The sequence below is a fragment of the Cynocephalus volans genome, chromosome 1 (genome assembly GCF_027409185.1).
Source record: "Cynocephalus volans isolate mCynVol1 chromosome 1, mCynVol1.pri, whole genome shotgun sequence".
Classification (NCBI taxonomy): Eukaryota; Metazoa; Chordata; class Mammalia; order Dermoptera; family Cynocephalidae; genus Cynocephalus; species Cynocephalus volans.
The window spans coordinates 112948491-112961687 of record NC_084460.1 but is presented as its reverse complement, the minus strand read 5'-3'; the positions used below and the strand labels follow the sequence as shown (position 1 = coordinate 112961687).

The 13197-nt window shown below is 36.6% G+C and overlaps 1 protein-coding gene across 6 annotated transcripts in view; it reads right to left on the bottom strand.

The window, feature by feature from the left end:
* TP63 (tumor protein p63) overlaps window positions 1–13197 on the bottom strand; it is a 246812-nt gene that overhangs the window by 77811 nt on the left and 155804 nt on the right. For all 6 annotated transcript variants that reach the window (XM_063089771.1, XM_063089753.1, XM_063089763.1 and 3 more), the window contains one exon: window positions 1873–2127. In XM_063089771.1, the coding sequence (XP_062945841.1) occupies window positions 1873–2127 (255 nt within the window). The remainder of the gene's footprint in view (window positions 1–1872; window positions 2128–13197) is intronic.

Below are 13197 nucleotides of genomic sequence, written 5' to 3'. Positions count from 1 at the left end.
GTTCGTAATTTTGGAGAAGTGATTAACCATTTAGTGACCCCACTATGCCCATCATCCCTGTAGACATGCCCACTTATAATATAGTGGGGACCTGACTGAGTACACTAAACAAGTATCTTAGTCCTGAAAATCAGTGATTGTAGATGTCCAATTGGTGACCACTATCCTAAGACACTCCATTTATAAAATAGTTATCCTCGTCGTTCTTTAGCAGAATATTACATAGATCAATCAACCAACTATTTAAGGCCTTTAAACTCTAAATTTACTCACCTGCAGTATCCCTCTCCAGGATCATAAATATAAAAGAGACCAGAAATTATGACACAATTGGTAAGTAACACATGGAGAAGAGAGATCAAGTTTTAAGCTAATACTTATACTTTATGGTTGACATATGAACCATGACAGAACCACTTCTCAAACCATGAAAGGAAAGCACTAAAAATAAAATTAATTTTTAGATAATTGTGAGACATCCTGATGTGAAATGGTCAAATGAAAAAGAAAAGACACAATCATTCAGTGGGGAAAGGCAGAAATCAGAAATAGTCCCAGCTACATGAAAGCCTATGTCACTTTAGGGATGTCACTTAACCTCCATGTTCTGCAGCATTCCTCACTAGCAAAATGGGAGTTTTAAAACTTGTCCTAACTACTTCACAAAGAAGTGAGGTCAAAATGAGGGAACCGATGTAAAGTTATGTTGGAACATAGTAAGAGTTATATATGCAGATTATTTTATAAACTCTGTACAACCGGATTAAAGTTTATAGTGAACTAGACATCATCTAGAACATTAAAATAGCAATGCTTTCCAAAGAAAACTATTTGCCTAAGAGGGAAAAAACTGTTAAAACAATTCGAAAGCTACTTTTCAACAGGATGATGATATTTGGAAGCATTTCTGTAACCCATGCAAACATTAAATTGTTTGACAAACATGCATGCCACTTTGGTCGTAGGCATTCTTTGATCAACCAGTTAAAACCAACTTTGTGGGGCCCCCTTACAGCTAAACTTGACTCATGTTATAATGCATTACAAAATAAACTTTGAAATAGAATCAACATTCTTTTACCCTTTTAATTTTTGAAAAATTTTCCATACGAAAATTATGGAAAATTATAATAAGATATAATAAAAAGTTACGTAAGATATATATATAATTCCCCCCCCCACCCAAATTCTTAATCAGAATCTCTTTGGACTAATTCAGGGCCCTGATATGTAGTTTTGGAGGCTTCTTTTTGGTAAAAGATGTTTCTAAATTTAATAAATATATACATACCAATAAATTATTATTTAGGTCATAGAACCTACATATATAAACATATTAGCTCTTTCTTAATGAGATTTTCTTATTTTTTTTTTATCACATTGTATTTATTATTTTATTCATTTTTTTTGTTTTAAATCACACCTTAACGTGATATTTACTTCTTCACAATAAAGAGACTGGTAAATATCCCACATTCTGGAGACTGTAAACATGGGTCCTATGATTATGATACTGCTCTTTGACATAATGTTTTATATTTTCCCAAAAACGTTCACACAAAGGACCTCACAGCCGTGTGAAGCAGGCAGGAACACACTGGTTGAAACTGCTAGGAGCTGACTACATCTCAGGCGACTGGTCCCTATATCAGGACTTTTCCCACTGGCTGGTTCTCGCTCACTCCTGCTCTCTCGCTCTCTCTCCCCCTCTCTCTCTGTCTCTGGTTCAGTGTTAAATATTCAAGGACAATTTTTCCACCACTGCACGTGGCATCCCTAAACTCGGAAGGGTGAAACATCCCTGGGAGATGATGCTGGCGATCCTCGTCCTGGGGGGTTAGGCTTAGGGGCCTATGTGCCCAGTGCTCTCACCGTCCAGGTGGCTGACTTGGCGGTGCTCGACTGCTGGAAGGACACGTCGAAGCTGTGCGGGCCCGGGTAGTCGGTGTTGGAGGGGATGGCGGGCGACGGCGAGAGGGCGTCGAAGGTGGAGCTGGGCTGCGCATAGGGCGAGGGCGCCGTGACGCTGTTCTGCGCGTGGTCTGTGTTGTAGGGGCTGGTGGACGAGGAGCCGTTCTGAATCTGCTGGTCCATGCTGTTCAGGAGCCCCAGGTTCGTGTACTGCGGCTGCAAGGACATCCAGAAACCCCACGTTAGCCGCACATCATTGCTCCCCAAAAGGCATCATTGGGTGCGTGCATCCTACAGAGATCAAACTCAGGTGGGAAACACTTCACCTCCAAAGTAAAATCACCCATTTGTGATACACAGAAACACCAAGAGAAGGCTAAGGCGTGTGTGTGTTTTCTAGTGACCTTTACAGCTCACACAACTCTAACGTGCCTTTTTGGAGACTGGTTTCAAGGGCATGTGAGTGTAGAATATATGCTTATTCACAAACTAGGCAAAAACTACCCAGTGCTCAGTACTCGGTAGCTGCTCACGAATTCTTTTAAGTAAATGAATATTACTTGTTATTCCTTTTTCCTTTTTTTTTTGGTCCATGGTATTCAGAATAAGGAAGACCACTTGATAGATACATTCTAAAGGGGATTTATGCATCAAATTGTTGTACGTGAGGCAAAATCAGATCACTTTCAAATTTCCTCTTAGTCTTATAACTCTAAATTCCATCCCAGTGTACCAGTAGTGTCCCCTCCCACCCACCCACCCAGGATCTCGTTTCCCAAAGACTGGAGAGGCATGTGTATAGCAGGGTTAGGGAGACTCACCTATATATTTTAAAAGATAATATGCTAGTTTATCATCCAAATATAGTCTATTTTTTCATGTGCTCTTTCATTTTCTTTGTTGCAGTTTATTCTTTTCTAGAGTTGAACATATATAAGTAAATACTTTCTAATTATAATAAAATCCTATGCTTGATATAATTCAGAAGTGGATTAGCTTCTGCCATATGCTTTTATGTCTTCTATGTGAATGGGCCAGAGCACAGAACAAATATTTGGTGATTTTGGAAACAGTAAATTCATTTTTTCCCACTTAATCTGCAAAACAACTTTACCATATTGCTGTCAGAGAGGAGAAGTGATTTGCCCAAGCACCAGCTAATAAGCAGAGTGGGGATTTTGAAACTAAATCTTCTAGTTCTGAGGCCAGGCTTCTGCCCCATGCTGTCACAACTGTCAGCCTGATCAAATAAATCAGCCAATAGTCAGTCATTCCTAAACATGAATCAAAATGAACACATTTCCAGAAGGGGCAACCAGCCTATGGTATGGTTTTCTCTTTGTGAAAAATTCTGACACATGGAAATCTCATTGTTTCTTCAAGCTAATGAAGGAAGGAAAAATCAAAAGCAAGAAGAGGAAGGCAGCCCTATTTGGTACATATTTTATAAAGAAAATAAGGATTAAACTATAACTCTGGGAGACCCAGACTAAGTGAAACTATGGAGAAGAATAAACTGAGAAAAAATAGGGGCTTGCCTAATTTTAAACTTTGAGTTTATTTTTTTAAAAAAACCTTAATTATTTCACATGGGGAAGAGAAATGGAGTCTGCCATTCCATTCAGTCCAGAGAACATCTGTCTAAATGTTAATGGTCGCATGCCCAGTCCATTACATTCATGCATTCACATTCTTCTGCAGAATGCCATGTCCCCATTTGCTCTTCAAATAACTATTAATCTCTTTACACTTATCCCCATGCTGACAAGAGCAGCTGTTTGTCTCGCCTTCTCTCTCCTCTTTGACTTCTATAACTCCTATCTCTCTCCTATTCTCCATCTTCGGCTTCCTCTCCTGACAGTTGTGGCAAAACTGCAGGTAAGACAACAAGGAGAGGAAAAGAAAAAAAATAAACCCGAGGCTGGTACAAATGCATCCACACCCCTGGTTGAACTAAAGCTCTTAGGTATCCAAGCCCGAGGCAACAGCCTGGGAAGGGGATTGAAAAGATATTATTTGTGTTCAAGTTAAGGGTCAGTATACAAAGCACTACTGAACGTCCTGTAGGAATCAGATAATGCTCTGAAAGGCACGTGCTCCCCTACAGCAGTACAATTAGGGAGGCAGCCATCCCTGACAAAAATGACAAAGAAACCTGCTGAGACTTTCTCAGTAAAATGCTTGTTGAGCCACCCCTTCCTCCTCTTTCTAGCGACACAGAACTTCAGCTAATTGTGGACTTGGAGGAGAACAAAAAAACATAGACCCTTTGAATTTTTTTTTTCTTAATATATATAAAGAGAAAAGTTTGGGGACCAGCTTTAAAAGCCAGTAAGCAAACACTCATCGATTCTCCAAGGACTTAAAATAAAGGGAAATTCTATTTACTTAGGAGTCACAAAGGAGACCCCCGGGACAGCAGAAAGATTGAACATACTGATTGGCACCAAAGAACCAGAAACTGTATTCCAAAAGTCATTTAATAGCACTGTGGGTGCTGATAGGTCTACTTTTAAATGCTATAATTTTTAACTCTGAGTATTCCGGGAGAAATATTGTATTTAAGAACAACAGCATGTGTTCCCAATACTAGTTTTCTCAATTTATATAACATAAAGCTAGATTTCTCTGAATTGGGCAAAAATCAGCTCACCATCCAACATAAAAATGGGAAAATGCATTTCAATTAAACTCTTCCCAAATTATACCTGAAAGAAATATGAGCCAAGTAGTATACTCAACTTTTTAAAAAAGCATAAAACCAAAATGACTTTGAATTTGTGCCCTTAAAATGAACACAAACAACTCACCAAAGTAAGACCTGTATAATCGGAAATCAAGTTAGATAGTTTTCAGTGAAATAAGCCAGGCACAGAAAGACAATACTACATGATCTCACTCATAGGTAGACTCTAAAAAGTTTTTTTCATAAAAGTTAAGAATAGAATAGTGGTTACCAGAGAAGGGCGGTGGAGGTAATGAGAGACTGGTTAACAGGTACAAAGCTACAGTTCATGGGAAGAGTAAGTTCTAGTGTTCCATCACATAATAGGATAACTAGAGTTAACAATATTGTAATGTACATTCAAAATAGCTAGAAGAGAAGTTTTTGAATATTCTCATCACACAGAAATGATAAATGTTTATGCTAACAGATACACTAATTATTTTGATTTGATCATTACACAATGTATACATGTATTCGAAATATCACGTCATACATGTTGTATTATAATGTTTCAATCATAAATTTTAAAAAATCAATAAGTCATAACTCTCCCATAGGAAATAGTTCTTTAGAAGTCATTTTATAAATACATAGTATTTTATTTTTTAAAAAAGGTTCTTATTTGCTTATCTCTTTGATTGCATGTGTTAACAGAGTACGATTGGCTACATAGCCAAGAAGAACAAATGTTACCCAAGAACAGCAAATGGTTTCTAGTGCTCAATACAAAATGAAAATTCAAGGCCTCTTTTTGCTAAATTATTAAGAATTTCAAGATGCTGATAGCAGAGCATTAAACAAAGCATGGTGCCCTTCTGAGGTCAGGGCCCTTGTGAATGAATGCACTGTCTGCATGCCCATGAGCTCTGTCACAGGTCAATGTGAATGATATTTATCCCTTACTTTTCACCAAAGTGAAGCTGGTGGAGTGAAGGGAGCAATACTTGCTCCCATTCTTTACTGTCAGTAATTCCATAAATACGGAGGAGGGAAACTTGTGTTGAGGTAGGATGCTAATGCAATGCTTATTGACAATGGTAAGTAAAAGAGTCTCGGAAATTAGAACATGATGCTTTCATATCAGCCACAAAAACTGCCCTGGGAAGAACTGTATAAGGCCCCAAATGTCCCATGTATTTCTTATGTAACAAAAGTTATTAGAATTTTTTAAATGAAAGAGGAAGCAAATTCTCCCTTTCTAACCACAAGGTGTCTTTATCTTGGAATAACCTTAACATATTCTCCAGGCACTTAAATAATGAATGAATGAAAAATGTTATATCTGAAAGAGAAGGCAGTCTTCTTTCCACAAAATATAAAAGGTAAAAATAAACACAATTTGTCAGATATCTACAATAAACCTAATAAAGTAAAACAATTGATTTCCTCTGATTTCAAACAGATGCTTCATTTCCTGTGAAATAACTTTGAAATACAAGATTCACTATGTGGACCCTGGAAAATCACCAACATCTTTAGCTGGAATGTATTCAGGTTTATTACAAACTAGCTGATCTGGCCACAGAAAGATAAATTCCTTGGTCACAGGAACTTAACATACTCCAGGTAAACAGAGAACATCCTAAGGGTGTTCTGAAACCATGTAGCTGACATGATAAGTATAGGGATACCCAGGGGCTGAATCTCAAGCTGTTTACTTTCATCATGAGAAAAGAACAAATATAACCTACCAGTTCCCAAATATAAGGAAGAGTGTTTTCTTATTTATTTATGTTCCTTCTCCCATTAAGTCTTTTTGCACTCTGATAGCCATCTACAGACTCTGATCTATTTCTTAACTTCAATTCATATGCTTGGAATTAAAATAGCAATACAGAGGACTAGAGTTTCCCTGACTGGTCTTTTAAAAATGTCCTATGAATACAATCCCTACAGTTTCATTTTATATTCTTTTCTGGATTATGTCCTTGTAATGATCTTAAATCATAAACATCTTATGGGCCTGAAGTTTCTTCTCATAAGCTCAACATTAATGGGTCAGTATATATTGCTATAAACAAAGCTCAATATAAATACCTGGATTTACATTTATTTAAAGTTGATGATGTAATTATTCTCCTGTAAAAGAATTTAACATCAAAAAAGGATTCCAATTAAGTGATTTGACCATTGCAGAAGAAACAGAGACTTAAGTATAATTTATGTTTTTGAAAATCTCTCCCCACCAATTTATCTGTATAAGAGAAATTTTATAAGTTTTCTTTATCAGATATTATTATCTGTAATAGCTACATGGCAACAATAGCCAACAATATATGGCAAGAGGTTAGTTTGAAAAAAAAAAAAAAAAAAAAGGAATGTGGACCAAATCAGGGATAGGAGGGGTTACTGTTAGAATATATGATCATAATTTATCTCAATTCAAATGAACACTTGTTATAGGAAACAATAATTGGCCCAAATTTCATTTGGAAGAAATTATGTGTATATAATCTCTGAGTTCCTGTTAAACAGGCTAGGGAACTGAACATTTTTCAGCACTCCTTACATTCCTGTATGTATAGGTCCTAGAAATGCAAAGGAATTCTGAACTTGGTGATACAGAGTCTAAGTCCCAACACTGCCACTAATGTGCTATGTACCCCTGGGCAAGATGGCTGAACACACCTGGAGTTCAGTTTCCTATAAGGCAAAATCTGTATGAAATTGAGGAGATTGGATCTGATGATCTAATACAAAGTGGACCCAGCTATCCCACTGCTGGGAATATACCCAGAGGAATGGAAATCATCAAGTCGAAGGTATACCTGTTCCCCAATGTTCATCGCAGCACTCTTTACAATAGCCAAGAGTTGGAACCAGCCCAAATGTCCATCATCAGATGAGTGGATACGGAAAATGTGGTACATCTACACAATGGAATACTACTCAGCTATAAAAACGAATGAAATACTGCCATTTGCAACAACATGGATGGACCTCGAGAGAATTATATTAAGTGAAACAAGTCAGGCACAGAAAGAGAAATACAACATGTTCTCACTTATTGGTGGGAGCTAAATATTAATATATAAATTCACACACACACCCACACACACACACACACAAAACCGGGGGGGGGGGGGAGAAGATATAACAACCACAATTACTTGAAGTTGATACAACAAGCAAACAGAGGGGACATTGCTGGGGGGGAGGGGGGAGGGAGGAGGGAGGGGGGTTTTGGTGATGGGGAGCAATAATCACCCACAATGTATATCGACAAAATAAAATTAAAAAAACAAACAAACAAAAAAAACCCAAAGTGGTGCCAGTTCTAACATTCTGTTAGTTATGACCATCCTCCGCTGTGAAGCTATTTTAAAATAATGCCATGAGACCACTTTCAAAACAGTTTCATTACTGTTTTTTCTTTTTACAGATTTCCCTGGCCAAACCTGGAAATCTAAAACATTTCAGGCATCATATATAGTTTCCTCAGCTGATGTAACCTTTCACCTCAGGCTTCATGGAGGAGATTTTGTGAACATTCTACAGTCCCTCTTGGGAAAAGAAAACAGTTTTCTTCATGACCCTGGCTTTACAAAGCATTCATTCGATTATATTCCAGCAGACAGTACTATATTTCCATCCCAAAATATCAGCAGCATAGTGACTTTTCAACAAGCTCAGCCTAAGGGCGAAATACTTGTCATTTTTAAGTCTTCTACCACCTGCCCCACCTCAAAGAATGATGATTTGTTTTATGCTAGAATTAAACACAATTGACTTAAAGTGCTCCATTCCAGGTCAAGAAGGTATTTGTATTATAATGTCAAGTTAAAGCATCATCCTTCCATCTTATGAGTTTACTTAGCATCACATTCTTCTTAAAACCAGGTTTTGTTAGGTACAAAATGTTTCACTTCTTGTGTCTTCTAAAATGATCCTAAAAAGTGAATGTTTGGAATTAAAATATACTCATACATTATAATGAGCAAAATGTAAGAATAAAATATTTAAGCATACAGAAACCTGGAAAGGCAGAGAGATTACTAGAATGTTTTATGTTCTGACACAAAGCGTCAAGATTCCTTTGAGGGCCAAGATTTCATAAATTAGGAGAGAAATCTCTAATAGCTCCAACAGCAAGGGAAACAAATAAATACAAAGTTGGCTGATCAAGTGGACAACAATGTCAATAAATATTACACACAGCACTTGAAAAGACAGGAAGTGTAAGAAGTATTGCAGTTAAAACTTGATCCAAATATAGCTAAATTATAGGTAGGGCTCAATTAAGAAAAAAATAAGCTTGAAATTCTATGATTTTAGTAAATACTCCCTTCTAGGAATCATGACAAATCAACAAAATAAATGTCAGGAGGCCATCTCAATTCTGAAAGAAACTGACATCAGCAGTATATACTTAGGAAGCCTCAGGCTTAGCAGAAAGCAGACGGACGTCATTTTTATAGTCAATTATTCTTGATTCAGATATTAGGACAAAATATTCAGAATTTCAGTTTGTTCAAAGTAAATCAAAAGCTATTTATTCAAGTTGGAACAAAAATATTTTTGAGGACATTCTCAACCTATAGCAATCAATATATTTTAATAGCCCTATTTTGCAAACATAGTAATGTTAAGAGAGGAAAGTACATAGTGATGAAAATCCTCGGTGAAAGCTAAGCTTCCTTTATGGTGAGCATACCATGGTGCCTTTAGAAGCTCAGCAATAATGCTTCCTTAGTTTCTAAAGTGAGCTTAAAATATATTTTTTTAAAATAATCTCTGTACTGGCTAGCTATGAAAGAAAAATATTTTTAAAAAAAATAATTTTGGTAGCGTATCTGTCCCAGTCCATATCAGAAATTGTGACTTAAAACAATGGGATGATTAAACGTGATTAACATTTTATCACAGGAGATAGCTTTGCTCACCATGACATGAAACTGAAGACATATAGATTTCAATAAAATAATGGTGACTATCAAGAGTAAAAAAAAAAGAAATAAAAGTAAATTTAAAAATTCGAAACAGCATCCATATTCAATCCCCTTTATGAAAGGATATTAGCTACTATTATTAATTCTCTTACTGAGTTCTTATGTGTCTTATATTATTCAAGTGTCTTGTATGTATATACTCATTTAATCTTCATGACATAGGTAGAATTATTATCCCATGTTTTATTCATATTTTATAGATGAGGAAACTGAAGATCCACAAGATTAAGTAACTTGCCCAAGGTAGTGCCAAGTGCTCAAATGTGAAACCAGTAAATCTGGATCCAGAACCCGCTTTTTAAAGTAGCCTTCATTCTGATTGCACATAAATAGGAGTCGGTCAAATTTCTACCTTGAATTTTTATTTAAAAGTTATACTCAAGGACAGCACACCTCTTCTATAGCTAAAGAATCCCCCCCTCCCCCATTAAGGACAGGATATAAACTTCAGTTATTCTTAGAATGGGTATAATTGCAATGAGTCAGAGGCCCAGCTCCTGGAGCTACCACCTGAAACACACTGAATATCTGATCACATCATTCTCAAGTGTGAATCCCTGGAGCAACTTCCAATCCTCTTAGAATAAAGGCCCCAAGTTTTTTACATGACCTATGAGACACTATTTGAAACTCTCCGTTGACCAAATAGGACTTCCTTCAGTTTTTCAAAGGTGAACTCCTTTAGTGTTCAAGTCTTTTTCAGATGCTGGCTATTTCTCAACTCAGTTTTTAGCTTAAACATTATCTCCCAGAATCCTTCTCTGACTGCACCGATAGATTGTTCTCCTTTGTTTCACATTTTCATAGCACTTTCCCTTTGTATCACATAATCATAATTGAAACTAATAATACATATAAACATTTTTTAATGTTGATCTTTCCTAGTAGACATAAATATATAAGAGATTATATCTGGCTTTCTTAGTGCTGAATCCCCACTACCTGGAACAGTGTGTGAAACATAGCAGATGCTCAGGGACTAGTGCATAAAAGAATAAGTGCTAAACACTTCAAAATAAAAATTACTTTCAGAAAGTATCTCTTTTATTCTCACGCAACTAAGTAGTGATTTTTACCTTGAAGTAAGTCTATGTCCAAATTAGATCCATCTCTTTATGTACTATTGCCAGACGAATGTTATAGTGTATCCTCGAATAATCTCTATGATCTTCACTTTGTGTTTTGCTTTGTCTTGGTAGGTGGGAATTGTGCTTTCAGCTTCAGCTTTTATGGGAACTAATAGCAGAATAGCCAGTCCTGTCACTCACAATGCAGTGAGTAATACTTAGTAGCTCACGCCTAGCTGGGAAGTTTATTAACGAGCTTCTACTTCCTTAAAACGAACACATACACACATTTGTGCCAAGACAGTGTTTTTTCCCAATGATCTACATTTTGTTTTTAATGCATCTAGGTCAGCAATAAGAATCCAAATCTTTGTGATCATATGTATAACTATTTACTTCCTAGAGATAGTGCTTATGACCAAATGCAGGTTGCTTGGACAGAATCCACCCAGAAAGAAGCTTAGAGTGACATTTAGTTTCTGGTAGATAGGCCACAAAATTGGTCCCTCCCTGTCTAATTTCCCTGATTTTCCACCCAGTTAGCCATAATTCAGTTTAGAATAATGTCATAATTAATGGCTTACAAATGTATGTTTTCAGGAAATGAGATTGTAGTTTATCAAACTTACAAACCATTTCTTGCAAATGATATAAATTCATGACTTTATTTTCCAGACTCTGTAACACTCAGGGATTGAAACAGTAGCCTTTCTTTGCAATTAGAAAACTGAAACACAAAACAAGGAGTGTACTACTCAGCCTTACTTTTCTATAGGCATTCAAGTGAGGAACACTGTTTTGTAAGGCCAGTTAGCTCACTTGGGAAAGCAGGGTGCTGGTTAAGAACAAGGGTTCAGATCCTCTTACTGGCCAGCCATCAAAAAAAAAGAAAGAAAATGATGACTTCTAATTCGCTTCGGCTTGTCAAGTTCTTTGCTGATTGCTATATTTTTTATTATATTGGAGATAATTAAATTTTTTAGTGATTTACTATGCTTTGTAATTAGATACGGTGACTTATTTAACACTTGTGTGTTTCTTTGAGCTGTCACTTTTAACTGCAAAATAAAACTGAAGTTTCTAGCCATACAGAAGACATGCCTTACTTTGAAAAGGCACTCACCTATTCATTTCATTCTATTTACCCTATCAATCAGTTTAATAACTACAACAGCTCATTAGTGTCTTATTTAAGAAAAAAAGGGAGGGCACCATGTTTAAGAGCAAAATGACTTCAAGATTTCTCAGACATCCTTTAGTAATAACACCATAGAAAATAAAAAGGAGAGTGTTTGCAAATCATCAGGCCTATTCACCCAGATCAAACCACCTACATCTCTGGTGATGATCAAGAGACATGCAGGGGACAAAATGAACTAAGGGAACAGTGTGGAAGCAAGTAAACACTTTTAAACAGTGACTGCAAAGTAAGATAAAAATCTAATCTGTTCATTTTTTAAAAAAACCAAACACATTCTCTGTCTTCATGGGTAATCAATTATGTGAAAGCAGCATACACTTTACACTATTTACCTGTTAGAGTACAAGTCATTTTTTACTTAGGAAATTGCCCTGTCTTTTAAAAACTTTCTCACCACTTGAAGTATAATGGAAATAATTAAGGGTTTGTTTTTAAAAAAAAAAAGATTTAAAATATGTCAAAGAAAACCGTAAGATTTGGTTACCTGCAGAACATACAGATGGACAAGGCTTGCATAATGTTTGGGATCGCTTTTCTTTTTGCACAGGTCATTACAAACAGCCTTTCTTAAGGTATATACAATACACCCTATTTCTATCTGACAATACCTCTTCCAGCAACAGCAACAGATGCACAGCCCCATTACATTCAAGAAATATTATTTAGTGTTATTTAGTGGCATTGTAGAGGATAAAGAGATAAATACGACACATCCTCTATCATCTAGGAGTCTTCAGTTGAGAGACAGGTAAAAGGCATCAGGTAGAGAGCAAAGAGGAAGGAACAGAGAAGAAAGAGTGCAGAGTATGGAGGCATTATTCTGAATGGAGGACCTAAGCAATTTTTAAGGGTGAAGTAGCTCTCTAGCAGGGCCTTAATGACTACCTGGAAAGGATTGGACCTGGAGATAAATATTTGGGGGTAAGGGTGTTGGAGTATAGAAAGAAAGCAGAAAAAGAGCCTTCTCTGAAATCTCACTATTCTGATTTTCTGCCTTTCAAGCACTTTGGGATTGTCTGTTGAAATCATTTCCCAGGCCTAAGGCTTATAACGAGCTGTCTCCCTCACCCAATGTTACTGTTTCTCCCTGTGTATATCTTGTAGAGTTCTCCAACTTAGTCTGGTGACAGAGTCTCCCATGGTCTATTTAAAAGTAATCAAGCCATTCCCAAAACATCTGATGTTGCCCTTTGAGAAGGTAATGGTTTTCCTTTTAATTCTGATTCCGTCAATTGAGTGACACTAATCCAGACTGATTTGAGTAAACAGGGCATATTCCCCATTGTCTCTGTGATCTGAGAAAGAATAAACTTGAGAAAGATCACTGCCTGGATTGGAAAT